The sequence below is a fragment of the Callorhinus ursinus genome, unplaced genomic scaffold, assembly GCF_003265705.2.
Source record: "Callorhinus ursinus isolate GAN/ISIS: 27379988/994484 unplaced genomic scaffold, GSC_fseal_2.0 scaffold36, whole genome shotgun sequence".
NCBI classification, from domain to species: Eukaryota; Metazoa; Chordata; class Mammalia; order Carnivora; family Otariidae; genus Callorhinus; species Callorhinus ursinus.
Window position 1 is genome coordinate 11,037,924 of NW_027397098.1, and position 27,937 is coordinate 11,065,860.

The 27,937-nt window shown below is 46.0% G+C and overlaps 1 protein-coding gene across 4 annotated transcripts in view; it reads right to left on the minus strand.

Annotated features, from left to right (window-relative positions):
• FBH1 (F-box DNA helicase 1) overlaps positions 1-27,937 on the minus strand; it is a 52,601-nt gene that overhangs the window by 17,600 nt on the left and 7,064 nt on the right. For 2 of the 4 annotated variants that reach the window (XM_025853615.2, XM_073879951.1), the window contains exons 2-18: positions 23,731-23,877; positions 21,209-21,810; positions 17,063-17,193; positions 16,821-16,956; positions 14,679-14,869; positions 12,085-12,177; positions 11,644-11,738; positions 9,516-9,684; positions 8,585-8,807; positions 7,834-7,921; positions 7,663-7,749; positions 6,809-6,945; positions 4,884-4,983; positions 4,668-4,789; positions 2,825-2,900; positions 2,022-2,219; positions 1,341-1,466 (exon numbers count right to left, since the gene is read on the minus strand). In XM_025853615.2, coding sequence (XP_025709400.1) covers positions 1,341-1,466; positions 2,022-2,219; positions 2,825-2,900; positions 4,668-4,789; positions 4,884-4,983; positions 6,809-6,945; positions 7,663-7,749; positions 7,834-7,921; positions 8,585-8,807; positions 9,516-9,684; positions 11,644-11,738; positions 12,085-12,177; positions 14,679-14,869; positions 16,821-16,956; positions 17,063-17,193; positions 21,209-21,810; positions 23,731-23,877 — 2,721 coding nt within the window. The remainder of the gene's footprint in view (positions 1-1,340; positions 1,467-2,021; positions 2,220-2,824; positions 2,901-4,667; positions 4,790-4,883; positions 4,984-6,808; positions 6,946-7,662; positions 7,750-7,833; positions 7,922-8,584; positions 8,808-9,515; positions 9,685-11,643; positions 11,739-12,084; positions 12,178-14,678; positions 14,870-16,820; positions 16,957-17,062; positions 17,194-21,208; positions 21,811-23,730; positions 23,878-27,937) is intronic. The other 2 variants (XM_025853616.2, XM_025853617.2) reach the window with 2 other exon arrangements.

Genomic DNA, 27,937 nt, shown 5'->3' on the forward strand with positions numbered 1-27,937 from the left:
GCCTGTCCCCTGACAGTCACCACACGCCACAATACAATGGTGAGAACGCGGCACCGAGCGGCTCATCCGTGAACACACTGCAAGCTTTAAATGGGCAGATTGTATGCTATGTGAATTAGACCTCGATAAAGCTGTTCTAAGACAAAAAAACAAAAAAAATACGCGAACATGCACTGGCCAGCAAGGGAAAAAAAAAAAGGTGGTAGCATATTAAATACTTTTCTTCCCCAATATGGAGCCACTGTTGGGGCTCCTGTGCCCCACTGTGCTCTAATTTACCTTCAGCAGCACATCTTTTTGTAATGTTACAGATATATTCATCAGAGACCAGTTTCTACCATTTCTATTTTCAGCCTGCCAATGTACGCTATGCCCCAAATTCTGAGCCCACGGTTAACAGAACGTTTGCTTGTTTCACAGGGTTTAATTCTAAGATTTAAAACCAAAATAGGGGCGCCTGGGTGGCTCAGTAGGTTGGGCGTCTGCCTTCGGCTCGGGTCATGGTCCCAGGGTCCTGGGATCGAGCCCCGCATCGGGCTCCCTGCTCAGCGGGGAGCCTGCTTCTCCCTCTCCCACTCCCCCTGCTTGTGTTCCCTCTCTCGCTGTGTCTCTGTCAAATAAATAAATAAAATCTTTAAAAAAAAAAAAATAAAAACCCAAAATAACCGCACGGATGCTCAGAAGATAACAACTTGCCTTGAGTATAAATTTATATAAAAGCAAACAAAAGATACAAAGTGCTTACTTTTTTATGATTTCTTGGCCTCTTTAGTAAAAAGGAGATTTAATTTTAAAAAAACACTTTGGGGATGCCTGGGTGGCTCAGTCGGTTAAATGTCCAACTCTTGATTTCGGCTCAGGTCACGACCTCAGGGTCCTGGGATCGAGCCCCGTGTCAGGCGCCATGCTCAGCAGGGAGTCTGCTTGAGATTCTGGCCCTCCGCCACTCCCCCACTCGCACATGCACACAGGTTCCCTCTCTCTCTCTCTCTCTCTCTCTCTCTCTCTCTCTCTCTCTCAAACAAATGAAATCTTAAAAACAACATTTTGGAGAGCAGGTAAATTGCTTTAAAGCTTTTATGGGGCTGGGCACCCAATATCTGATGGTGACACAGCCCCAGCTGAGGGCTGAAACAGACCCACCCTAAGCACAACCACCCTACCCACAGCCCTGAGACAGGTGGACCTGGAGGACTCGTTTTTCTCAAACACACGGTATAACAATAAAAAAACGAGAACTAGGAGGTGTTTGGTTTTTCTTCTAGAGGCCACAGCACCCAACAGAAAGCAAGGCAAGCAAAGGAAGCACTGCAGGTAGGCGGTGCGCAGACGCTCCTCACCGACTCTGAAGTGGGGCAGCTGCGCAAGGTTGTGCCTGGCACAAGGCACTTTCACAAAATCATCCAACACATGCACGGTGTCAAACTCCAAGCCTTTGGCTTTGTGCACAGTGCCCAAAATGTACTCTGGAATAAAAAGAGAGCGCACAGTTAGATGGGGGCTTGGCAGGGAAAGGCAGGAGAGAGGAAGAGACAAGCGTGCCCTTCCTGCCACGCTCCTAAAACTAACGGCGCTTCCACGACCCTTCCTTACCCGCGTGTCATTGGCGGGGGGGGAGGGGGCGGGCAAGAAACGACAGTCAGGAGAAAAGAAAAAGAGAGAGAGAGAGAGAGAGAGAGAGAGAGAAAGATGGAAAGATGGGGAAACAGTAAATTCAGCGCAGGCAGGTTAGTACGTCAGAATCATGCTCCAGAGCCCGCGGGGACTTGGCCAGCCCCTGCAGTCTGCAGGCAAAGGGACAGAGCCGCGAGAACACTGAGTTGCTTGCCCAGAGTCGCAGCCAGGGGCAGACCCCACGACAGAAGGGCCCCCTAAGGAAGAGTGGCAGCTCTGCTCCCCTTCCCCCCAGGCTTCCCGGGAGCGCCACAGAGCCCCACCAGGCCCCCCCGGAAATCCCCGCAGGAAGAGGGCCATCCGACCACCCACCTGCTGGGAGGTGAAGAAGCCACTGTTCTCCTCACCTGCAAAGTCCAGGTCTTCTATGTGGCACTTCGCTATCCTCTGCACCAGTTCTGGAATCCGGATGTTATACTTCTCAACGACTGCAATCTTGGCTTCCAGCTCCTTGTCCTCGGCTGCAGTCACGTACCTCTTCAAGCCACTGAAGCCTTCTTTGTGCGCCCATCTTCTAATAAACTTGTCTTTAATAACGAGGTTCTCTAAGGAGAACACACATTCGGGTTAACACGACAGGGCTCCACTAAGCTCCAGCGGCAGTAGCTCCACACTCCTAGCCAACAGCAGTGAAAGCCTGGGAGATCCGGGTTCTAGTCCCGACTGCATCACTAACCTGCTGTGTGACCCTGGGCAAGTCAGAAAGGACCTGTGCTTTAGCCTCTCCGTCTCCAAACTGAGGCTCAAGGGCCCGACCCTTGACATCCTTACCTACTTCACAGGGATGTGAAATAGTGCAGTGTGGAAAAGAAATACGCTACAGGATGTTAGAAGTGACCATCTGGGGCCCATGCAGAGGTTTCGGTGGGTAAAGGTGCCCAGGCAGACAGAAAGAGGGTGAGGCAGGACAGCCTAAGGGACCGACAATAGGAAGAAATTCAGCCTCCTAAGAGAAGGGTCTGGAAAGAGCTCTCCGTACCTCTGCACCAGGAGGCCTCGGGCATCCCACTCCTGATGGGAAGAGAGCCACACTAGCTCCACCCTTCTCCAGGAGAAAAATACGAATGCTCATTCAGAGCAAGCCTAGCCTTCTCCCGTCCCTCGTCACTGGAGCGCTTCCGTCCACTGCACCGGCCAGGAGGGTACTCACGTTTCTTCCGTTCTTCCTCCGGCTGAAGAAGGATCCAAATATCAATGATTCTGTCCAATCCAAAGGATTTAATCCCCTGAAAAAGTTTTTTGGTGGGATTTTTGGTTTTTTGCTGTTTTCCGTTTTGTTTTGTTATTGTCGTTGTTTTAACAAAACAAAGTAAAGCAAACGTAGAGATGGGATTTTGAAATGAGATGTTTTCTTGGAAACGATCTCAAATCGCACCCAAAGCACACAGACAGCGGGGAATTTCATCGAGCACAAAAGCACTAGGCTATCACAAAGCCTGAGCACAGAGGATTCTCCAATGCTAAGTCCTGGCTGCTCCCTCAAACTCTTCCTCTGTTTAAAAGGAAAAGGAGGGGGGAGGGAGGCAAGAACGAGCTGCATGCTGCTTTCTTGTCCAACGGGGGGGAACCGAAACCATCTACCTTCCAGGAACAGAAAAACGGCCGCGACGGAGGCTATGAGGGCACCTGAAGAGGACGTGTGGGGTGTGAGTCCTTACCACCGTGTCTCTGGAGCACAGGACTACGCTAGAGAATGTCTATAGGTCCAGACTGATGTTCTAGAAGGTCAGCTCCTGCAGGAGGGGGCCTGCTTGTGTCAGAGTGTAGCCCATTCTACCTAGAAGCGTGTGCTGAGCACTGCCTGGGACCAAGGCGCCACACTCCAAGGACCTGTCCTCATTTGGGGAAGGGACACGTAAACCGTTAACATAAAACAGAGCCCGAAATAAGCCAGCATGTCTTACAGCTGGAAAGCAGATGTGATCACGAGTGCGGACACATGCTCCAGACGACACGTGGGCGTGACGGAAGGACCACAACACCTACTGTCTGCCACGTCTGGCGTGGGCCACAGTCCAAGAGTGCTATTTTCTTACAACGATAAAAATGCCCAAATTACACTATAACCACTAGATGAATTACTACAGTCATTAACGAACAATGTGAAAGAAAAGATGCTTAAGTGTTGAGTAAAAAGATGCACACGTTTGTATGTATGCTATAATTGCAATTATGTAGAAATGTGTGTCTATAAAGACAAAGACGTAAATAGCAAAAGGGAAAATTATTATCTGAAATACTGAGATTTAGGGTGATTTTTTTTTCCCACTTAATTTCCAAAACTTCTGTAACATGGCTATCTAATCTTTATCCATAAAAGAGAGAAAACTCAGCACATCCCCTGATTACGATTCACTGAGTGTATTTATTGAGTGCCCACATAGTAAGCCCTCAGAAAACACTGTTTTTCACAAAAGGAGTGAATGTCTTTTAGTCCTATCGCTTTGTCTTGAAGAGTTAGAAAAGTCATACACGTGTCGTTTCACCCTAACTTCCCCGTGAACCAGGTAAAGGAAAGGCATGATTTTTGTCTTAGAGATGGAGAGAATGAGGCACACGGAAGTTGTGACTTGCCGCAAGCCACACAAAGTTAGTGACAGAACCAGAGCTAGAACCCAGGTGTGCAAACCCTCTATGTGGAGCCCGCTCACGCTTCCCGGCTGTGTTGGCAGCTCCCCTGTTCTTACACTAACGAACACCACACACCACAACACTCGCAGGTAGCCAGTCGGCAGCCTCATTGGCAGGGCCAAAGATGAGAAGGGCGTTAGTGTTCTAAAGAGTGGAAGAAAGGATCCTCAGTCCTTACTGGGTCTTTATAGGAACATCTGGCCTACATCATCAGAACGGCCTGGGCAAAGACTTCAGTCACGGCGCAGATGGGTCCCCAAACCCCAGATACTTGCTTGTGTAATAATCCTAATGAAGCCAAATATTTTCATTGGCTAGGCTTGTGTCTGTGCAGGAAGCAGTCAACAGAAATGTACTCTTACCCCAATCAGATGTATCCTCGCAGGGACTTCTCCTTCGGTCACCCGCACAGCCTCATCAAACACGTTGGCATTGGTCCGGGACAACAGGGCCACTTGGCCTTTGGCATCACCTCTAATGCCACCTTTTGGGAGAGAGCACAAACTCTGTGGCAAATCCAAATAAACAGGAAAACTAATTTTTGGAACAAATAAATGAAGAGTAACTGAACGCCTTACTCTGATGGTTTCCTCCAACCAAAGTCTTTTTCCTTACTCGCTTGCAGACATCCAAGATAGTAGCTCCCACATATGCTATTTCCACGCCAAATCTGAAACTCTGTGGGAAAACGACAAAACAAACGGAGTCAACAACCCCTCCCTGAAGTAGGTTAGCACATTTCTGTCCCCGTGAGTCCCGGCCTAGCCAAACCCAACTGTTGATTCCCCACTCATAAACCTGCTCACAATCAAATGATCACTGACTTGACTTCGAAGCTTTCAGAACTGCAGCTTCCCTCCTGAAACCTTCAGGTTACTATCTTCCTTTACGCCTTGCCCCCAAATCCAAATCTCCCACCACGGGACCTAGACTATTTTTCTCACCACTGCTACCAGCCCAGCTCAGCAACCTGAACCCCATGCCTCACCCACTTGGCCTCTCCCTCCCACGGCCAGATGCGTCTCTATGCCTCTGTCAGATGACTCTTGCCCGCAAGCCTTCATCAGGCCACAGCCTTGCTACAAAACAGGAAGAAGGTGATGCGTGTATTCTGAACAGCCCTCACAGCCCGGACAGCCTTGTTTCCTTTCATTCCCCAAGACCAATGGAAAACTTCTCTTTTTAATCAAATCTACCCTTCCTTCCAAATCAACGCAAATGAAAAAGCGTAAATTATACAAAAGACTGAGGGAGGGCCGGGGGGTTTCTCCCCTTGCCTCAGAGACTCCCTCAACATTAATTTAAAACAGCCGCCCCACACAGCCAGCCCCAAGCACCTTCACTTCCTGAGCATTCCCTGCACTCCCCGCCTTGGCACAGGGCAAAACGGTCTCCTACCCTTCAAAACACGGCCCCACACCCTACTTCCTTGATCACTGCAGCTGGAAAAACACCAAACGCATGGTACTTACTGCCCTTTTCCATTCACTCATGACTTAAAGTAATAAACTATGATGTGCTTTGGTGAACATCAGTAATACTCAGGAAAACACGAGACTTTAGACAAATAGTACTTTGTTGCTACAGGACCATTCTGAGTGAGCCATAACCCAAAACATAAAATAAAATAACCACGAGTCCACACTGATATAAACAGATGATCGAGCAAGTAAGTGGGAGAGAAGATAAAAATCTTCTTTGCAGAGGAATTCTCAATAATTTCTGTAGATACCCCGACAGCCTCCCACAGACAGGTACTGGAAAAGGGAGGATCGTGACAGCTTTCTCAGAGAGCCGAGGACGCAGGAGTTGTCACGCTCACAGTGGCAGACACAAGTTTTCCAGATTTTTATTTCACTTGAAAGCAAGAATTTCATCTTGGGCAACAAACATTTGTCGGTTGTCTTCCCTGAAGTCACAGCTCACTTCCTTCATTTCTGAGGGAATGCCAAAGGCCCGAGTCTATCAGCTGCACTTTCAAGTACCAAACAGCAACGACACACAAACACATCCAGCTGAGCTCACAGCTCAATCCCAAGAGTGCTCTTAGTCAGACAGCCAACACACGTCCATACGCAGAAGCGCTTTATTCACACCTGCCACTTGCCCGCACAGAATATGAGAGACACGCCAAAGGGCCCGCAGTCCATCCAGTCTGCTGTCACACCAGGACGTTCCCGAGGGAACCGCTTTTGTTTGTTTGACTCTGAGTGCGTCGCAAGAAGAGCACGATGATGGCCGGCACCATCTGGTGCCACCGCCCTGACTCACGAGCAGGCGTCAGCGGTGCAAACGCGAACACAGTGACAACGGCCCACGCAAGTGTTGTGAACACGGTTTTGACTTTGCAGACCCCCCGAGAGCCACAGAGAACCACCACTTAGAAGCAAGGATCTGCTACGTACTGGGCGCCTGGCACAGGGTAACCACGGGAAAGCGAGGGTGGGGAACCACAATGCTTGCCTCTACAGTTCTGGGGACTGGAAGCAGAGAGAGCTCTTACCTGTGTGAGATAGAAGACGTGCGTGTGAGGGACTGTAAACAGAGCATTGACTGCACCGCGGAAGGTATAGATCTGCTGATGTGGGTCCCCTACAAAGATTTTCCCACATGGCTGAGACAGAACTATGTTCATGATAGCTGCAACCAATAAGAGGGACAGTAAGAGAGCTGAAGGAATGCCAACTCACAGAGCAAAAAGAAACCATATTTACGACAGAGATGAAAACGCTTCATGAAACGAAGCCAGGGCATGCTGGACAACAGAGTTGTCTCCCCTGCAGGACACGCAGGCAATGCAAAGAAACAACTGTATAATGGGCAAGAGAAACCATTTCTAAGCCTAGGAATGCAGATTATTTTTAGTCCCGGATAAATGATGGGAGTCTAAAAAAAAACCACATAAGCAAATAAAAAATGAGGCAAATTGTCTTCTCTAACATTGTAACTCAAAGCTCAAAAATGACCCCACAAAGGCACACTATTTTCTATCAGCCACTTGAAAAACACACAACACAAACTGTCCGCTCTAAGTTAACTAGCTTTTCCTACTCAGCGTGAGTCTAGGTCCCAATCGCCTGACGACCTATGCTTAGTCAGCGTTTTAAGAATAACCGAAGCAAAACAGTTACAGAAAAATAAATTTGCCCTGAGTGGGGGGTGGGGGGGCTGGTGAAGGACAACTGCTGAAATCCAAAGTCAAATAATAAAGGATTTCTGCGTGACTAAATGACCATTTGCTCCTCTTCTTTATGACAAATAAGAATAATCAACTTATTTCACATGTATGTCCTCTTACATAATCACGATGTTGTTTCTATGTGTTTGAGACTACTGATGTCCTGAATAGTTTATCACCTGGGGTACAGTCCTGGGCCTCATCCACAAAGATGGCGTCAAAAGAGGCAAGCAAAGGCTTGCTCAGCTGCCAGAGTTTCAAATAGCCTGAAAGAAGGGGGCAGTAAGCGTCAGAACTCACAAGCAGAGCAGTCACATTTAACAGGTATCAGGAGGCGGGAACTGGCATACCATCATGAGTCATTTGGTAAGCCTCTTCTTTGCATTCCCCCAACTTCCGCATGTTGTCCCAGAGTCGGCTGGCTTCAAGGACACCGTTCTAGAAAGCAAGTGATACGGCAAGTCATAGTTTAAGACCCTGGAAAAGACACCTCCTGAAATCACTTTCATTCTCACATACAGAGGTCCGAACGAAGGCACCATCAAAGCACAGTGAGGGGCAGTGCCCCCCCTAACCTTCCTCCGGCTCCACGACAGCCTTAGAACAATGCCAAGTGCAGAGAGGAGTAAGAAGCTGGGGCCATCCCAAGCCCAGTGATAAAGCACTGCTCAGAGTACTAGATCTGGGGCAGGTAGGGAGGGGGGTTAGAGCACAGGATATGACGAACCAGTTAAGGCTGGATTCATTCTCTAGATTTATGACTGACCACTAAGTCATACAAAGAATGGCCAGTGACTGAAAGGACGAGAAAAATCAGAAAAGAGATTCCTTATCTTTAGATTCTATATCCTGCAGACCCAGTGACAAGCTCCTACAAACCTTGGGTAGAAGGAGCCTCATCGGTTGAATTAAGAGGACCAGTGTGCAGATTAAGTAACATGTCTGAGTCCCCTTCACAGAACACACTACACCTCACGGCTACCACAGGCCTGGGAGTCAGACTTCTTGCTAGCAGTTTTGAAGAAATGCAAGACAAGCAGATCGTGTCGGCTCTTCCCATTTATCCTCGATCCCTGACACTGAAGATATTTAGATACTCACCAGCTTCTCACTCTGTTCAACCATGACTCTCTGTCCTTGGCTGTTCTTACACCAGATAGGCACGTGATCAATAGTCAGCTCTTCGTCAGCCGAGGCAAAGAAGTTTTCTAAAGTCTTACATACTAGCTTGGCCCTTATGAATCCACCTTTCCCTTCAGCGAGGACAGAATTGACCATGAAGGGGGTCAACTTGAAGAGATTCAATTTCTTCTTTAATTGGTACCTGTAATACACATCCCAAATGAACACTATTTGACCGTTAGCACTGCAATGTGGTATTTAAGTGTCTCCCCCCCACTCCAACCCCCTTCCCTACAGTGACACCACCTGGCCACCTTAAATGTCACAACAGGCTAAGGGTAAACAAAAGCCAGAGAAGTTGAACAAGGTCCATGCAAGATTTGAAATGGCTTCATCCAGCTTTCAGGAATTCTCAGATAATAACCCAGAAGATGAAGTGGCTCACGGCAGATGGCATTACGCCATGGTGTGCACTAGATTCCAAGAGGTCCCTAAGGGGACACTCAAGTTCCCTGAAGCTCTCCCATCCAAGGGAAGGCTAGTTCAGAGGCCCCAGGAGGCCCGGACAAGCGCACGTCAGCTGAGTGTCCCCCCCACAACCCCATCCAAGGGAAGCCTATCCGTCAGAGTGGTGACAGCCTGCACTCCAGACCAGTCATCTGGACTTCCTGTGCCTCAGTTCCATAGAAATGAGAATGTTCACCTCAGTAAGACACTATTATTTGCAAACAACATATTTTTACAGGTTAAAGTACAAATCACTAAATATCTTTCTATTTCCTGCCTATAAGTGGAGCTGAAAGCATTCCATTTTCTCAGTGTTGCTGTGTCTAAGTTCATATGTAATCATGATAATCACAACGGGAAAACCAGGAATTAAGACAATGATGGTGGTAGTGCCAATGCTCACTTCCGCCCGACGTGTCCATAGGCCATGGAATGAAAGGTTTTGCAGATGACATTGCTGGGGAAGACTAGCTCGGCCTGCTTTGCGATGCTCTTGTTGAATGTCACATACAGAAACCTGCTCTCAGACCACTTCTCAGCATACTTGACCAGGGTAGAGGTCTTCCCGGTGCCTGGGGAAGCCAAGAGGAAAGGAGGTGACCCTCTGACCAGGAAAAACTGTTCCAAAGGATGTCCTAATCAGGTCTTATCCATGCTTATCTTGCCTCTTGCTTGAGACCAGACCGTGACAAGTTTTTCAATACTGGTAAGGTGTAGTGAAAAGAGCGGCAGATTCTAAGCCAGATTAACCTGGGCTGGGATCGTGGCTCCTGGTTCTAGCTGAGCAGTGAAGGACGAGCCACTCGACTTCACTGACCATCAGTGTACTCCTCAGCCATGCGTGTGTAATGCTGACCTTGTAGGGTCTGGCAGGATAAAGACAATCATCAGGTACCCAGCAGAGGGACTCAGTAAGAGTACCTTTTGCTGGCCTAGGCATCAGTAATGCTTCAATGGCAAGAGCATGCAAGTGAGACTCAAGGATGCTTCTGGCCCATTCTGAGCTCTCCAGTGTGCCTTGTCTCTCCACCATTCGTTCGTTCAGTTATCATTCACTTAACAAGTACTTATGAGCACCTACTCCACGCTCAGCTGTATGCTAAGCACTGGGAGTATGTTAAAAAAAAAAACAAAAAACCATAAAGCAAGGTTCCTGTACTACAGTCTCATTGGGAAAACAATACCAACACAGTTGAAACAATGAGAGTATAATGACAACGCAGCAGACCAAAAAAAAAAAAAGAGTATGAAATTGGAAACAAAAAATCTCACCTGTAAAAGAAGAAAAATAGTACCTCTTTCCCTATCTAACAGGGCTACTGTTGTGAAGATTAATGACACGGTGCAGAAGTCTTTATAAAATGTGTGTGTGGGCTATACTTATTAAATAATTGGGCACCAAATAGTTAAAACAGATGATTAGTTACAATAAGAGTTCAGAGATCACATAGGACTCAAATGGCTAAAGAAGCCTCCACCAAGAAGAAACAGCAAAGCTGGGAGTCAGACAGACCATGACAAAGAAGGCAGGCGGGGGGAAGGCATGCTCTGGGAGAGAAACAGACCGAGTTATGAATTCTAAGTCCTCCACTTAATTGCTTTTAACCTGGGGCAAATCATTGTAATTTCTCTGAGCTTCAGATCCTTATCTATAAAACAGAGGTAACTAACCAACCTTCCAGAATGTTGTTAGGATTTAGCACAGTGCCAGGCACTGACTGAATGGTTGCTACTGTTTGTTTGTAGGATATTTAGGCAGAAAAGAAGCAGGAAGGAATTCCAGGTAGAAAACAGTATGGGCAAAGGCTCCGACAAGAGGATAACCAAGTACTTTAGGAGACCGAAAGTACAACTAGTTGACTAAAGCAGAATTACAGACGGCATATTTAGGAATGTAGGTTAGAATCCAATGCAGGGAGAGCCTCCCAGACTTTACCCGACAGAAATCAGGGAGCTACGGAAACACGGCCTGCCTCTCTGTGAACAATCAGTGCCTGGGCATATACAATGACAAATGACACGTTGGGTCAATCCTGGTGGTATCCATCCCACAAACTAATTCCTACGAATTATCTGTCCAACCAGGAGCTCCAGTGTGGATGCTCCCTGGAGCGGTAAAACAAAAACAAAAACAAAAACAAAAACAAAAAGAAAAACCAAGCATTCCTCAACTGCTTTTAAAATTATTTAACTGGGCGCCTGGGTGGCTCAGTGGGTTAAGCGTCTGCCTTCGGCTCAGGTCATGATCCCAGGGTCCTGGGATCGAGCCCCGCATTGGGCTCCTCGCTCAGTAGGGAGCCTGCTTCTCCCTCTGCCACTCCCCCTGCTTCTGCTGGCTCTCTGACAAATAAATAAAAATAAAATATTTTTTAAAAAGTAAATTCATTAATTAATTCAATTAAATTAAATAATTTAACTGCAGTAGTCGGATAATAGACAAAGGTGAGGAAATCCTGGCAGGTAGTAGGGAAGAGGAACGCAGGATAAGACGCATGAACCTGACTCTAATCCAGGAGTGCTGAGCTCCCTACCTGCAAATGCCATAATCTTTACCACCTGGAGAGGTTCCATCTTATGGCTCAGAATCAGCTGTTGTTCATGTGTAAGTTGGATGGCTGTTTTCTTGCTATAATCATTACAGAAGAGAAATTAGAAAAATAAAAAGGAATTCCAAAGACCAGGTGATGGACTGTCACAAAGCAAACAGGCAGATCGGAGGAACAAAATTAACCAAACGAAAGGCCTCCCCTTGGGGTGGTAAACATGTTCCAAAGCTAGTTAATGATGCTGGTTGCATACTCAGGAAATTTACTGAAAATCACTGAATTGTACAATTAAAATGGGTGAATTTTATGTATGTAAATTATACCTCAATGAAATTGTGAAGACAAAACACCTCTCCTCCTTAAGTATAAGAAGGAACCGAGAATAGAAGACAAAACACATACACACACAAACCCCTATATACATACCCTGGCCAAACTGATGGTTCCTCTTTAACTTGTCTGGCCTGAGTACAGGAATTCTCCTGAAGATACAGGCAATAGAAAATGTTGTAGTGAATCCTAATAGGGAAAAAGCAGATTTAGAGATTTTCAAATTAAGTCACAATCTCTATCTTGTTTTCCCTTAGATGTATTTGGACTCCTTACCATTTCTAAAAAGAAAATACCTACCACTATTTTATGGAAAAAAGGAAAAAAGGAAGGAAGGAAAGAAGGAAGGAAGGAAGGAAGGAAGGAAGGAAGGAAGGAAGGAAGGAAGGAAAGGAAGAAAGAGAGAGAGAGAGAGAGAAAGAAAGAAAGGAAAGAAGGAAGGAAGGGATTTTAAATATACCTAGAGCTGACCAAAGCCCTCTTGGAAAGCCCAGCTCTGGAAAGGTGCCTGGCTCCAGTACGTAATGGCAAAGGAGAGAGACCAAGACATGCTATTTGGGGAACAAGGCACTAGCTGTGACCCTAAGAGACAAATAATCATAAAAGCACTAAGAACCAGCTGAGGGGCGCCTGGGTGGCTCAGTCGGTGAAGCACCTGCCTTTGGCTCAGGTCATGGTCCCAGGGTCCTGGGATCGAGTACCGCATCAGGCTCCCTGCTCAGTGGGGAGTCTGCTTCTCCCTCTGCCTCTGCCCCTCCCCGATGCTTGTGTGCTAGCGTGCACGTGCACCCACTCTCTCTCTCTCTGTCAAACAAATAAATAAAATCTTAAAAAAAAAAAAGAACCAGCTGAAAACAAATGTAAATTCTACTCCAAGTAGTGCGATTCTTGTTCGACATCAACCTACTGTCATCTTTCTCAGACTCCTTTGCTCTGCTCCCTGCTTCTTGTAAGGTGATAACTGGTGTAGAAGCCTGAAGAACATTCTATCTTTAAAGGTCCCCAAGGAAGGGTGTTACACAGAGAACAAGATATGACCGAGGACTGGAAAGGAAACAGCCTGCAAGCCACCAAGAGGGGCCCAAGATGACACGGGAACAGTCAGCAGAGGCCCCCAAAATGGGCAAACAGCCTGCTAAAAGCCACTCCAAAGCTCTCTGGGTTCACAATAACCCCAAATTCTTCTCCCTCCATCACCAACTGCCCACATTTAGCGCATTGCTCCCCATCCCCAGAGTGAAAGTGATCTCTGAGCACAAACACCTTTAATAACACAACACTTCAATCTCCAGCCATATTATCTCCAGGTAAAGCGTGAAGAAATACATGAACACAACAAAACTCAACATATCCTACCCTCCATTCCTCCTCCCTGTCCTTGTGAACATGGAGAGAATCTGCAGGTTCGTATTTGCGCTTAAGGACGTTATTCACCCTTTGAGTATTTGTCTTGTCCCATGCCTCGATGCCGTGGTGTGGGATACAACATAACTGACATTAAATAAACTGAAGCATAACTCAGAAACACAGCAAATACTCTGACATTTCTGGAGCATGCGAGTTCCATGCCTGAACTCCACCAAGGACAACTGGGCCACAGCTCACATGGCGCCCCCAGCCATGTTCCTCCTAAGGCTCATGGATTCCAGAGAAAGGAAATCCCCTCTGGGCCTTCTGCTTCTCCAGGAAGGGCGGCAGCAGCACACCACCCACCTCCAGGTCGGGGATCAGGGCCCTCTGAGAGCTGCCCTTCACGGCTTGGGTTTCATTCTGACCCCTTGCCGTGGCCTACGTCAGCTTCCCTCGTCTGGCTGCTGCCGGCCTCACGGAACCCTGGGCCGGTCTCCCTCTTCTTCACTACAGTCCTGCCACACCGGACCACTTTTCTCTTTTTGTATATACCAAATTCATTCCCGTCTTTGGACCCTGAAATTATCCACACCTTCTGCTAAAAGCTCTCCCCTCAAGTCTTAAAATGTCATTTTAAAACTGACATTCAGGTGTTATTTCAAATGTCACTTCCTCAGAGAGGCTTTTCCCCACCCAATCTAACGTAGCGTTCCCCACCTCCCTTGCCGGTCACCCAGTTCGTTTTCTTTGTACCAATTTTCACTCACTACAATGTTCTTGTTTAACGCACTTACTTACGCAGTACCTGCCTCCCCTCCCTGGAACACACAGTCCACGAGAGGACTGGAATAGCGGCTGACTCATTCACGGGGCGTCCTGAGTGCCCGAAAAACGATCTGACACGCAGCACGTGCTTCAGACCTGCTCTCTCCCAGCTGCCCTGTGCACACCTGCTGGCGAGTGAAACCACGACGGCCACTCCGAACGAAACACCCACGTGCTAGAGACGGGAAGGCAGGAGAGACTCAGCCACAATGCTTACATCTCATCCCAAGAGAGCAACAGAGGAGCCAAACCCTAATGCTTCCTTAGGAAAATATAGCCACGTAGGAAGAAGGAAAAGGCTCCTTTTAGCAAGGGGACGTCAGGTCAGGCTGCAGCAGCCTTGAGTGTCCGCCTGCCTCAGCGCCGTTTCGCAGCCGGACGGCACGTGCTGTTCGCAGGGCACGTCTGGTTCTCACAGCGCCTTCCCTTTTCCGCCGCGAGCACGGGGCGGGGGCCCTGGGACATCCACGGCTTGCCCAGCGCAGGGCCTTTCTGTCTTCCTCCCACCGCTTTACCGGTTGCTGATGTTGACCCCCTTCTCCCTCATGGCGTAGAGAAGCACAGCGATGCAATACAGGGTCTCAGTGATGTCTGGCATGGTCACGGTGGAGCTGGGCCTCCGGAGGCAGAACAGCAGCTGCTGGATGTCATTCACGCTGCTGGACAGGAGGACGATGGCCGCTACCAAAGCCCACACGTTGACACCCTGTGGAGGGAGGCGGGCCGGGGAGAAAAGACCCAGAACACGACTAATAAAGCCGCATCAGACAGCCAGCAGAAGAGCCAAGTCTCAGACTGCCCGAGCCGAGGGCAAACTTCCCACAGGACTTCTGGAAACACGGCAACCTTTCCTTTCAGCCTGGATTCCTTTCTCCTCATCACTTCTGGATTTGAGTTCTTAGTTTTCTTTCTTAAACAACATTAATAAAGGATCTAACATAGGACCTTGCCTAGAGAGGATATGCCCACCTCCCCACCATTCCTCTCCAGGTCGGTGTGAGCCCTCGGGTCCACAGACCCAACAGGTCAGAGCAAGCTCACCGGGCAATGGAGGGGAGACGCAAAAGAAGACAGCGGTCTCTCGGGGACAAAACCAAGACTGACAACTCCCGGGCATTCAGACACCAATCGACTATTTACTTCATGGTATTATTTAAGTTGATTGATATTTTAATTAACTAATGTTACTCTGATGTTTTAATTATCTTTAAACTTCTAATGTTTCAATTAATATTAAATAAATGATTGAAAATTTCTTATTATGGACACAGTATACTCATACTCTAGTAGTATCTAAGAAAATGTTCATGAACGTGGAAATAGTCAAATACTGGAAAAGTATCTTTCTCATTCTTCACTTTACTACAAGTATCCCGGTTATAATTTCAGGGTCCTCTCACTCCAACCATCTGTGAAAGCACTCTCCCCCCACTATCACCAACAATCACTTCACTAAAGACAGAAAGACGAAAACACATGGCTGGATTTGCAACTCTCTGCAGGTTGCAGAACACAGGCTGAGGGTGCACGTAGCTTCCAAGATAAAATTTAAGAACCCCTGATCTAGGGCACCTGGGTGGCTCAGTTGGTTAAGCAACTGCCTTCGGCTCAGGTCATGATCCTGGAGTCCCGGGATCGAGTCCCGCATCGGGCTCCCCGCTCAGTGGGAAGTCTGCTTCTCCCTCTGACCCTCTTCCCTCTCGTGCTCTCTATCTCTCATTCTCTCTCTCTCTCTCAAATAAATAAATAAAATTAAAAAAAAAAAAAAAAAGAACCCCTGATCTAGATAAGGAGCCACAAGACCGAGTCAGGTACAACTGATGAGTCACTGAACTCTACCTCTGAAACTAATAATATACTGTATGTTAATTAATTTAAATAAAATAAAATTTTAAAATAAATAAATAAAAATAAAAAAATAAAAGGTCATCTGTCATATCAACACCCAAAGATATGGGAATGGTCAGCATTTTAGTGTCTTTTCATCTTATTATATATAAGCAGTAAATAAATTTTATTTTTTTACCGAAAAAAAAAAAAAAAGCTAAGTCAGGAAACTGAAGACTATTTCTAGCTTCCCACTGACTCATGAGTGTTTGTAGAAGAACCTTCATTTCTCTGGTTCTGTCAACAACCCAGCGGTTGATAATGCAATGGGTTACCTTGTAAAGAAATTCTTACTAATCAAAGCTTTCAGAGGCCAGATGACCATCCTCTGTTGCAGATTTCCTCCACAGAATGGGAAATTGGATTAAATGCTTTTGAAGATTCCTTCCCAACTGAAGAATCTATAACAATGTGGCCTGTTATTTCCATAATGAGACCAATGACAAGATTAAGGCTTCAAAGCAGAGATTAAAGGAAGATTGTGAGGGGCACCCGAGTGGCGCAGTCGGTTAAGCGTCCGACTCTTTGATTTTGGCTCAGGTCATGACCTCAGGGTTGTGAGATCGAGCCCGGCATTCAGCTCTGCACTGGGCATGGAGCCTGCTTAAGATTCTCTCCCTCTCCCTCCGCCCCCCCCAACTCCCTCTCTTATAAAAGAAAAGGGGGCGGATTTTGAAAATACATCTAAGTGACTTAATCGCCACTATACTTTCTCGAGAGGAGAAAGGGTGTCTCCTCTGCCTGCAATCCCCCCCGGCCTCTTCACTTACGGCAGCCGCCACATAGAGATCAGGGAGGTGCTGACGCACGCATGCCTCTGCCTCAGGAAGGAGGAGGTGGTCCCTCAAACTCCACAGCACCCGTCCAGGGTCCACGCTGGGGGAGCATTTAGTCGTGGCCGTATAGCTGTACGACATTCACAGCAGAGTCCGTGAGAAAGGGGATCCTAAGTACTAATACATGGGAAGGGACTTCCGAATAGGTCTTCCTCCCAGTAGAAAAGCCAACTCACCGGATGAGATTCAGCACACATAAGTCTGACTCCTTCTCAATACCATAGTTCAACAGGATGCCATCCACTTTGCTCACAGCTTGCTCTTCATTCATCAGGTATCGATGATACAGCTTTTTCCAAGGAATGAACTGAATAGTTCAAAAAAAAATGCACAATAACATGCAGGCAATGGCCATGAGACAGCAGATTAAGCCACAAACATATGGACAACCTTCTGACACTTGAAAAGCACGTACAGCTCACAATTCAAAAGCTGGGCAAGTAGGGTAGAAACATTACACACATTTTGTCTGGAAACTGGGAGAATTGGGTGTTGGTTTTGGTTCCAACACTAACTTGATATAGAGTCTGGGAAAAACTACTGTGATTTCCCTCGTCAGGACACTAACAACTCCAAGTTTCAATGAAGATCAAATAACATGAGAACTGTGGCTGGGGGCACCTGGGGGGCTCAGTCAGTTAAGCATCACCTTCAGCTCAGGTCATGGTCCCAGGGTCCTGGGATCGAGCCCCGCATCAGGCTCCCTGCTCAGAGGGAAGCCTGCTTCTCCCTCTCCCTCTGCCCCTCCCCACCAGCTCGTGCTCTCCTCTCTCTCTCTCTCTCTCTCAAATAAATAAAAATAAGATCTTTTTTAAAAATCAAAAACAACAAAAAAACCCAGCAGTGGCTGTACTAATATCAGACAAGAAAAGGCTCTGTATCAAAAACTATTCCAAGAGAAAGGAGATTATATAATGATGAAAGGGCCAATTCACCAAGAAGATATAACAATCATAAAATCAAATGTACCAAATATCAGAGCTCCTCAATGAAGGGAGCAGACAGACAGAACCAAAGAGAGGAACAGACAGCAACATGATAGTCCTAGGAGAGTTCAATACTCCACTTTCAAGAATGAACAGAACAATCAGACAGAAGATCAATAAGGAAGCAGAGGATGTGAACAACAGAAGACCAAGGGGACCTAACAGATAGATACTGAACATTCTACCCAACAACAGCAGCATATACAGTCGTCTCAGGTACATGTGGAACACTCTCCAGGACAGATCACATGCTACGCCACAAAAACAAGATGAACCCGGAGAGGGAGACAAACCATAAGGAACTCTTAAGCATAGGAAACAGACTGAGGGTTGCTGGAGGGGAGGGGTGAGGGGGTGGGGTAGCTGGGGGATGGGCATGAAGGAAGGCACGCGATGTGATGAGCACTGGGTGTTATTATGTAAGATTGATGAATCACTGACCTCTACCTCTGAAACTAATAATACACTGTATGTTAACTGAATTTAAATAAAAATTTTTTTAAAGAAGAAAAAAACAGATTTTAAAAGATTAAAGTTATAGAAAGTATCCTTTTTGATCACTATGGAATGAAACTAGAAATCAGTAGCAGAAAGAAATCTGGAAAACCAGGGGCGCCTGGGTGGCTCAGTCATTAAGCGTCTGCCTTCAGCTCAGGTCATGATCCCAGGGTCCTGGGATCGAGCCCCGCATCAGGCTCCCTGCTCGGTGGGGAGCCTGCTTCTCCCTCTGCCCCTCCGCCTGCTTGTGTTCCCTCTCTCGCTGTGTGTCTCTCTCTGTCAAATAAATTAGAAAATTAAAAAAAAAAAAAAAAGAAATCTGGAAAACCTGCAAGTATGTGGGTATTAAACAACACACTCTTAAAACAACCAATGGGTCAGAAAAGAAATCATAAGAAATTAGAAAATACCTTGAGACAAATGAGAACAAAAATACAGCATACCAAAACTTATGAGATGAAGTGAAAGCCATGCTCAGAGAGAAGTTTATAATTGTAAACACCTGTATTAAAGGAGAAGACCAAAAATCAACAACCTAATTTTATACCTACAGGGACTAGAAAAAAAGCTAGCAGAAGGAAGGAAATAATAAAGACCAGAGATAAATGAAATAGAGAAGAGACAAACAAACAAACAAACAAACAAAAATCAATGAAACTAAGAGTTGGTTTTCTTAAAAGATCAACAAAATTGACAACCCCTTCAGTAGACTAAGAAAAAAAGAGGAGATTCAAATAACTGAAATCAGAAATGAAAGAGGGGACATTACAGCTGAAACCAGAAATAAAAGGACATGCACAAATTGGACAACCTAGAAGAAAGGACAACCCAAGGCTGACTCATGAAGAGAGAGAAAATCTGAACAGACCAATAAGAAGTGACTGAGGGGGTAACCAAAAACCTCCCCGCCCAGAAAAGCCCAGGGCCAGATGGCTTTACTGGAGAACTAACTGAGCATTAATTCCTTCAGAAGAACTAGTATCATTCCTTCTCAAACGCTTCAAAAAAAACTAAAGAGGAGGGAGGACCTCCAAACTTACCCTTGAGGCTGGCATAACCAGAGAAAGCCAGAGAAAGATACTATGAGCAATGAAAAGAAAATGAGAGTTATGGCAGATCACCGGAAATAAATATGTCACATCCTTGTTGATGAAAAACAGCATCAGTCGACCATTTCAAGAGGTAAATATAAGCTGGGGTGGCCTTCCCCAGATCTTCTCAAGCAGAATGGAGAAAACTCACTTATCCCCATCTGTGACTACTCAGTTCACACGGGAGACATCTCAGTTTAGTGGGAAGAAATACTATGACACAAAAGACAGTTCACATCCAAAGGCAGAAGAACAGTTCTCAGAAAGTAGGAGACAAGACCTCAAGCAAAGAATGAAGCAAGAGTGATAAGAAATTTCATCCAAAACCTTTTGTGCTTAGAAGAAAAACGTACTAAGTCTTCATATGTCTACCTTGCACTCCATCCCTAAATTAATTTTTTTAAAGATTCTATTTATTTATTTGAGAGAGAAAGAGAAAGAGAGAGAGATTGCATGAATGAGGGGAGGAGCAGAGGGAGAAGGAGAGAGAATCCCAAGCAGACTCTGTACTGAGTGCAGAGCCCAATGCAGGGCTCAATCCCATGACCCCGAAACCACAACCTGAGCCAAAACCAAGAGTCCTAGACACCCAACCAGCTGAGCCACCTAGGCGCCCCTCCATCCCTAAATTTCTAAACTTCACTATATTTGAAGGGAGAGTTCATCTTTATTTGTAGGGTTTATCCCCAGTGGCTAGTCTAAGGGATATCACAAGCCAAGCAACACATGCTCCCAGCCGTTGGATTTACCCTTGAACCCACAGCTGGGAGGGAAGAAGTGTAACTGAAGCACCAACAGAAGGGCAGGGCACCAGAGTAGTGACAGGACAGAGTCAGCACTAGAAGTCTCTTCTGAGAGCATGGGCTGCCCACTGTATCAACGGCAAGAGGGACACCAGGGTGATTCCACACAAGACTCATTTATGAATCACCTACTGTATATAAAATATCATGAGGCACAATGGAGAATGCAAAAACAAACAGGACCAGCAGTCTTCCATCCATGAACCAGTAATTTAAAAAAGAAGGAAGGGGGACACCTGGTGGCTCAGTCAGTTAAGTGCCCAACTCTTGGTTTTAGCTCAGGTCATGATCTCAGGGTCATGAGATCAAGCCCTGAGACAGCTCCGCACTCAGCACAGAGTTAGCTTGAGATTCTTTCCCCTTCCCTCTCCCTCCCACTCTGCTCCTCCCCCTGCTTGCTTACACTCTCTCTCTCTCCCTCTCTCTCTCTCTCAAATAAATAAATAAAATCTTTAAAAAGAGGTGGAACATTCTCTAAACTGTAATGCAGAAAGTGATAAGCTTCAAACAGAGGTATAAATTGCTACAGAAGCACAAGGAAGAGAAAGTGAGAAATTTCTATTTCACTTTCCTAGGAATACAGTGAAGGCTTGAAGACATGAGATGTCAACAGAGATACAGGGACCCTTTACATGGGATGGGGGTGGGAGGTAGCTGGACCAACCTACAGAGGGGAAGGAATATGCAGACTATGGCTGGGATGCACAAAATCACTTGTGGTGGACAGAATACAAGGATATGCTGAGAGGCGGGCAATGAGGCTGTAAACAAACACAAGGACAAACATGGAAAGCCTTAAATGCCTCCAGGGAATTCGGGTATTATTCTGGAGGCAAAGGGAAACTACCATTTCTGAAGAAACAACAGAATCAGGTCTGTTTTAAGCGAAGCTAACCTGTGTGCTTTTCGAGAAAGCATCACAGAGCCACAAGCGTTCTACGTACCAGCGGATCACTGATGATCTCTCTCCAAAGGTGGCATACTAGGCTCACATTCCAGTAGAGATCTTCCACGGGGAGGAAGGCGAAGATGTGCCTGAGGACTTCACTGGGCAGGCTGCATATGTGGCTCTGGGGTTCCTGGCAGGGCAAGGTCCCAAGAAGCCCGTAATAAGAGTCAGGAATGGGATCAGGACCAATGTCCTCCACTTCCTGGCCAGGTTCTCCAGACTCTGCGGAGCGCCGTGACAGAGAGTCCTCGGCTTCTTGCCTGGCTTCCCTGGGTCTTGCGCACGACAGGGATAAACGATGCCGTGGCGTCTTTTTAGAAACCCCATCCCACTGACTGGTCCCTGTCCCTTGATTTCTGTCGTCCTCAAAGGACCGAGACCGCTTCCTTGCAGGCAGAGCAGACCCCGACGAGCCCAGTCTTACTTCTGCATCACCTTCCTGAGGCAGGGCACAATTGCTCTCTGCAGCGAAGATCATTTCCCCCTCCGAGTCCTTAGAGGTGTCCTGGCCCACAGAATTGCTTTTGGCCATGTCATTGATGCACCGCTGCTGGCCGGCTGGGAAGAATTCAGTGTTGTATCTTGGACATCCTTGACCTGGACAGAGAACCCACACACAATGAACAAGACAGGAAGGACCGCCGACCCTCTGCTGATCCAAATGAGAAAAGCTCATGAGAACAGAGACAAGGATACAGCTACTGGCCAACTGATTATATATATGTAGCTTAATCCAGAAAATATTTCTATTTGGCTCTATCACGTAGTCAGACACACACATGGGAAGGGAGGCAGACACCAGTCTCCAGATGGTCTGAGGAGCACGTTCTACCTTACAGTATGTACATACTGAACACCCGAATGGACAGACAAAAAGTCAACAACCGCTCACATGAACACACCCACTTACGAGAACTCACTTCTCCTGCCGCGTACTCATACGACACAAAATCTAAGTTTGCTTAAGGAGAAAAGAAAATGCTTCAGGTTATCAGGATTCAGGAAAACCCACTCTTTGCCTCCCTTAAAACCCTTTTAATTTATTTTTATCTCCTCCTGTGAAGCTAACACATTAACTGATTTTAAAATAAAAAGAAGGGAGTCAGAATTCCCTTCACACGATGAGGGTGATACCTAACCTAGTCCACACATTTATTCAATAGGCGTTCATTCAGCACCTATAATTCTGAGACAAAGAGAAAGTGAAACATGGCCTATACAGTCCCTGATCTCAGACTTTCATGCACTTAAGGGAGTCCAAATGGTGATTTCATGCATCACCACTGTATTTTTAAGCCCTATCGTAGAATGCCAGTGAAGTATTTAAATGCCTTATCAATATATAACAAAATACATGGTTCCTTCCTGAAGTGGCTGTAGCCGGAATTCTTACTGTGGAAAATGAGAGAGTGGAAGAAGACTAGGATTAGCCTTTAATAGAATTCATGAGATTTAATATTTTTTCTATGTTAGAGGAAAAAAATATAACTGATCCTGGGGCAATCTGATAGAAACCCAGGGCTTAAAGGCAACAGATCTGGGTGAAATCCTGTTATTTTCTAATTGTGGCATTCGATCACACCAACATCCACGAAGAACCCGCTACGTGCTCAGTGCCAGGACTCCACACGGAAATGTACACACGCTGACAAAGTGTCTGTCACTGAACTCACGACACAGAGAAGTTGACTTCTACACACAAAACAAACAAAATATCACCACTGAGTTTAAAACTGCCTCATACATTGGTTATGGTAGTTCCAAAACGTGACAAACACGTATTATAATAGCTAGATGACTAGGTAGGATTTGAGTTGGATTCTGAAATTAAATATATCAAAGGGAAATAAGGCAATCGGGATTCTCCTGATGGGTATTACTAACAAAAGTAGGAATTCGTTTGGCACCTAGATGGGCGAGAAGAAAACCAAAGTGCCAGAAGTAGAATTTGCATGTAATTAATAATAAATACCAGGCGACGGCAAGTCCGAACTTGCGTCCATAATAGTAACAGGGAAACACTTCATGGCAGGTGCTGAGCGGCAGGACAGAAAATGGAACTCAAGGATATTAACTTGACGCTGTATGTTCCAGCCGATCTGGAAGAAATAACACCTGAAGGCAAGGAGAAGGGGCCCTGCAGCAGCCGGGCACGAGGTGACAAAGGGCACAGTCCACCGTGAAAGCACGGCATGGGGGCATTTTGGAGCAAACTAATGGCACAGTGGGCTCAGTGACAGACCACTAGAGAGGAGGAGCAAGACGCTGGCGCACGTCTTCCACCACGCTGTGGTACAGCAAGCTAACGCAACTCGTTCTGCCACGTTTTCCCGGGGCTTTGGCCAACCGCTACCATAGGATGCCATTTTCACGGAAACTCACAAATAATGAAAAACGTGTCAAACTACTGCAACAGGACTACAAGATCACAGCAGCAATATTTACAAATACCAGGAGATAGTCAAAGGTCACACACACTACAGATTTGGAAATGCAAGGTATTTTTGGAAGACATACCCCTAGTCCCTCTTTTTGTTCTGGGTCTAGGATAGAGACCATGGTTCAGGTCTCTGTTGGTCCATCTTTGACCGAAGGGCTGGGTCACAGCCAAGTGACTCCGAGCCAAATGTTGGCAGTCGATGGCCGTAAGGTGCTTCCGTCTCACTGTTTTGTACCAACGGGCAGAAGAAATAGGACACTCGTTAGTTATCACCAACTCTACAAGTGAGCCAGCAGCTTATACTTAATTTTCAGGAATCGAGTGACTGTGGACCACCCCAGCCAGCCCTTTCCTTCTTGCCTATATTCCTATCCACTTTTAATCATTTCCTAATCTCTTAGTATTTCCTCCTTAGAATTTAAAAATCTTAGGAGAGCCTGGCTGGCTCAGTCAGTAGAGCATATGACTCTCCATCTCAGGGTCGTGAGTTCAAGTCCCAAGCCCCGCACTGGGCATAGAGCCTACTTTACAAACAGAATTTAATAAATTCTTTTATTTATTATACCTTCTGGAAGCCCTGGTCGTGAACTCTTTATTCAAAAAGAAGTTGCCACTAATGTGTAAGTTGAGATCCGACATCTTTTCTTTGACTTCAGCCAGGCCATTTATATTCCCATAATGACCGTAAGTATTTAAGAGCTGGCTACAGCTTTGCAAAAATAAACTCACTCATCATCCCCGGTATACACTAGCTTCTCCAAGTCTCAGAAGCAGAACGCAGTGACTAATGAGACAGTCCCTGTAAATTCCTGGAGGGGACCACCGTGCATGGCTCTCAGCCCCCAGGGCATCTCCATACTAGCACTGATGTAAGGGGAAGGACTGATGCTCCCAAGCAGAAGAGAATCACACCCACTCTCGGGGATCTTCAGGAGGAAATTTCATACCCTCCCTTAGCAACGCATCGCAGCAGCAACTGTGCCTAGAGTTCTGTCTCAGAGTATTGACACAGGTAGTTTCAGATTAGTCATTGTGCATCAGGTAATTCCTTTTCACATCTAACCAAGACTTTCCTGTTTCTGTGTCTGTTAACACGTGTAAGATCTAGCTACCTCCTTCTGGCATTAAATAGAACGGTTATACTAAACGTTAAACATTTTGAATAGTTACACTTTAAAAAAGAAAGGAGGAGGAGAGGGAGGACAAGAACAGACACAACACAATGAGAGTCATCTTTACAGAAGATGGTCAAGAAACAGTAAAATCCATCCCTGTCAGTACCATATTTTTACAGGTCCTAAAAATACTCGAGTACATTCCAGTGTCAGATGCCAGAATCTCACTCAACATTTCAGCATGAAAATGTCTAAAACCAAGTCACTGATGGGTATGACGAGCACAATTTACTTTTTTTTTTTTTTTTTTTTTTTTTACCATTAATCCCCCTCGGCCCTTAGCTTCCGCAGAAACAATCCTTCCAAATTTCAGTTCATTCTTTCAAGGCTTAAACAGAAGTTTTAGAACAAAAAAATCTTCATGAATATTTTAAAACTTAAAATAATGATTTCTACATGCAAAAATAGTTGCACAAGCCCCTCTAAAAGGATGCTAGAGCCCTTCTACTATGTGAATTTAGAGGCTAGAGGCAGAGACAGAACCATGAAGCACGGAGCCGTTGATACAAACACGCCCAGAGGGATCAAAGCAGCAAGTGTAGGGAGAGGAAGGGGCACCAGTGTGAGCCCCTGGCCCACCACACAGCAGCTGCCAGACCTCAGGACACTTACCTCTCTAAGACTTGGAGGTGTTACAACGTTTAAATGAGAAAATACACCCACAAACAGTTGTTGAACTATAAAACCCCACACAAACATACCCCTCTGCTTACTCTACTTAACAAAGCTTAGCTATGACTGATTTGCATAAAACACAGAAATAACTTTCAAATTATAAAGATGCCACCTAATGGTAAGACATGAAGTGCTTTAACAGTCCAATCACAACCATGTCTGTATTCCTGGGAATATCTTAAAAAAAAAAAAGTAATATAACTTAATTACTTATTATAAACAGAAAATATCCCCTCCAGTTTAACGGTTTTATAACTGATTTTTTCGTTGCTGTTGAATATATTCCTTGACACTAACAACCAAGAGTCTTATTCACACTTACAGAGGCAAAAAATGAACGTGCACTTTGTCTACATTAAAAAAACAAAATACATTTGAAATTTTCTACATTGAAAAAAATAAGCTCGACGTCTGATTATTCTTTTTTTTATATACAAGGCACGACTTGACCACTTCTGCCTCAAACCCTTCATATTACAAAGTCAAAAACTTAATTATTTTGCCCGAATGGGGACTCCAGTCAGACTGGCAAAAAGACAGAAGGTAGAAATACAGTGACCCTTCCAGAACACTGACAAGTCCTGGCCCCTAATTTGGGTGCTCCAAGCACACTTGGTTCAACTTACAGTAGCAGCTGCAGAATTCCAACCAATAAACCCACTAACACTGCAGATCCCAAGTATGTGACTGGTCTTTGCTTCTCTGGCTCTTCAAATACCCCCAACTGTTTCAGAGCTGGCAAACAGAACGTCTAGAATTAGAACAGGAGGTAACAGCAAAAAGCTACTAATAGACAATATCTTATTTAACGAAGGTGAAGGTCTATTGCCAAACTGGCCTGGAGAGGAAAATCTGTCGTGGATAAAAATCACAAAGGAATAAGATTAACATCAGGGGCGCCTGGGTGGCTCAGTCGTTAAGCGGCTGCCTTCGGCTCAGGTCACGATCCCAGGGTCCTGGGTTCAAGCCCCGCATCGGGCTCCCTGCTCAGCGGGAAGCCTGCTTCTCCCTCTCCCACTCCCCCTGCTTGGGTTCCCCCTCTTGCTGTGTCTTTCTCTGTCAAATAAATAAAAAAATCTCTAAAAAAAAAAAAAAAAAAGATTAACATCAAACCACTCAAATCCATATGATCTAGGGCCTTGGGGCCAGTGCAGACCTGCTTAGCTTACTGGGATGAGTCGGGTAACAGAAGACGTCTAACAGACGGTAGAGACACAGAACCAGTTAGAACACTGGGGTCCGTCAAGGGTTTAGATGCCCACTCAAATCTACAATAGACCCTTAAATTCAGCTTTGGCAAACTGTTAAACAAGACAGTAGCTGACAGCAGGTGTGTAGAGAAGAGGTACTGAGACAGACGCCACGCACCTGGGAACTCTTTCTGTAAAAAGTACCTAAGAATGGCTTTATCCCAGCCCTCCCCAGCTCTCCCCAGCCAGCTATCTGTAACAATGTGCCACAATGAAAACATGGGAGGCACTGATAATGACCATCAACTAGTGGGTAATGTCCTAATCACACGCCCAGGCGTCAGTCAGTCAGTCAGCTGCTCCCAGTATTCTGTCTTTTCCACTACTGTACCCTCTGAACTTGGCACAGTACCGGACACATGGCACCTGTTCAGTGAACGCTGAGAGAGGAGAAGGAGAAGACAGCAGGGAGCGTGGTAAGGCCGGGGGGCCCAGGACCCTAAGCTCCAGATCACTAGGAATTTGCTGCAGAACTACTCTCAGAACTGTTTTCATGGGGAAACTGGCAAGGGCAGACCACATGAGAAAACATCAAGAACACCCAAAAGGAATAGTTTTTGGAAAACTAAGTTACATGGACAGAGTAGGCTCTTATTTACATATTTATTTTGTAAAATACACCAGAATCTTAAATGTTTGTTGAGAAGGTGAAATGCCTGCAGAAATCTTACAAAGGCACAAGAGCAAAAGAAAGACCTAACAGGAGTGAGCAGAATACAGTATTCTGCTTCCAGACAGTTCTGGTCAATTCCCATGGATTCCAGCATGAAGCCATCGCGGAAGGAGCTAAGGGTAAGAGCGGAGGAGTAGGGGCGCCCAGGCTGAGCGATCTGGCTTCTGGATATGATCATCTCAAGTGGCGTCACCTGAGCCACCCATGAATGCTGACCCGGGAGGCAGAGTTACCACTTTTATTGGATTTCCGTATCAAAAATTACTTTTCTGACTTCAGCTAGAGGTCAGAAAAACCAGACTGCGTTTTATCTGAGTCTCAGACCTCTGAGAGATGAAGTGCTTCACTCAACTCAACTGGGAGCCAGAGCCCTGTGTCTGTCTACCTCTGGAGTCGCACAAATCACTGAACTGTGGATCAACGTGGGCTACCTTCCGATTGGGAGTCAGAAGATCTCCTCTACTTGGCAGGTGTATTCCACACTTAAAGCCTCAATTCCCTTATCATTAAA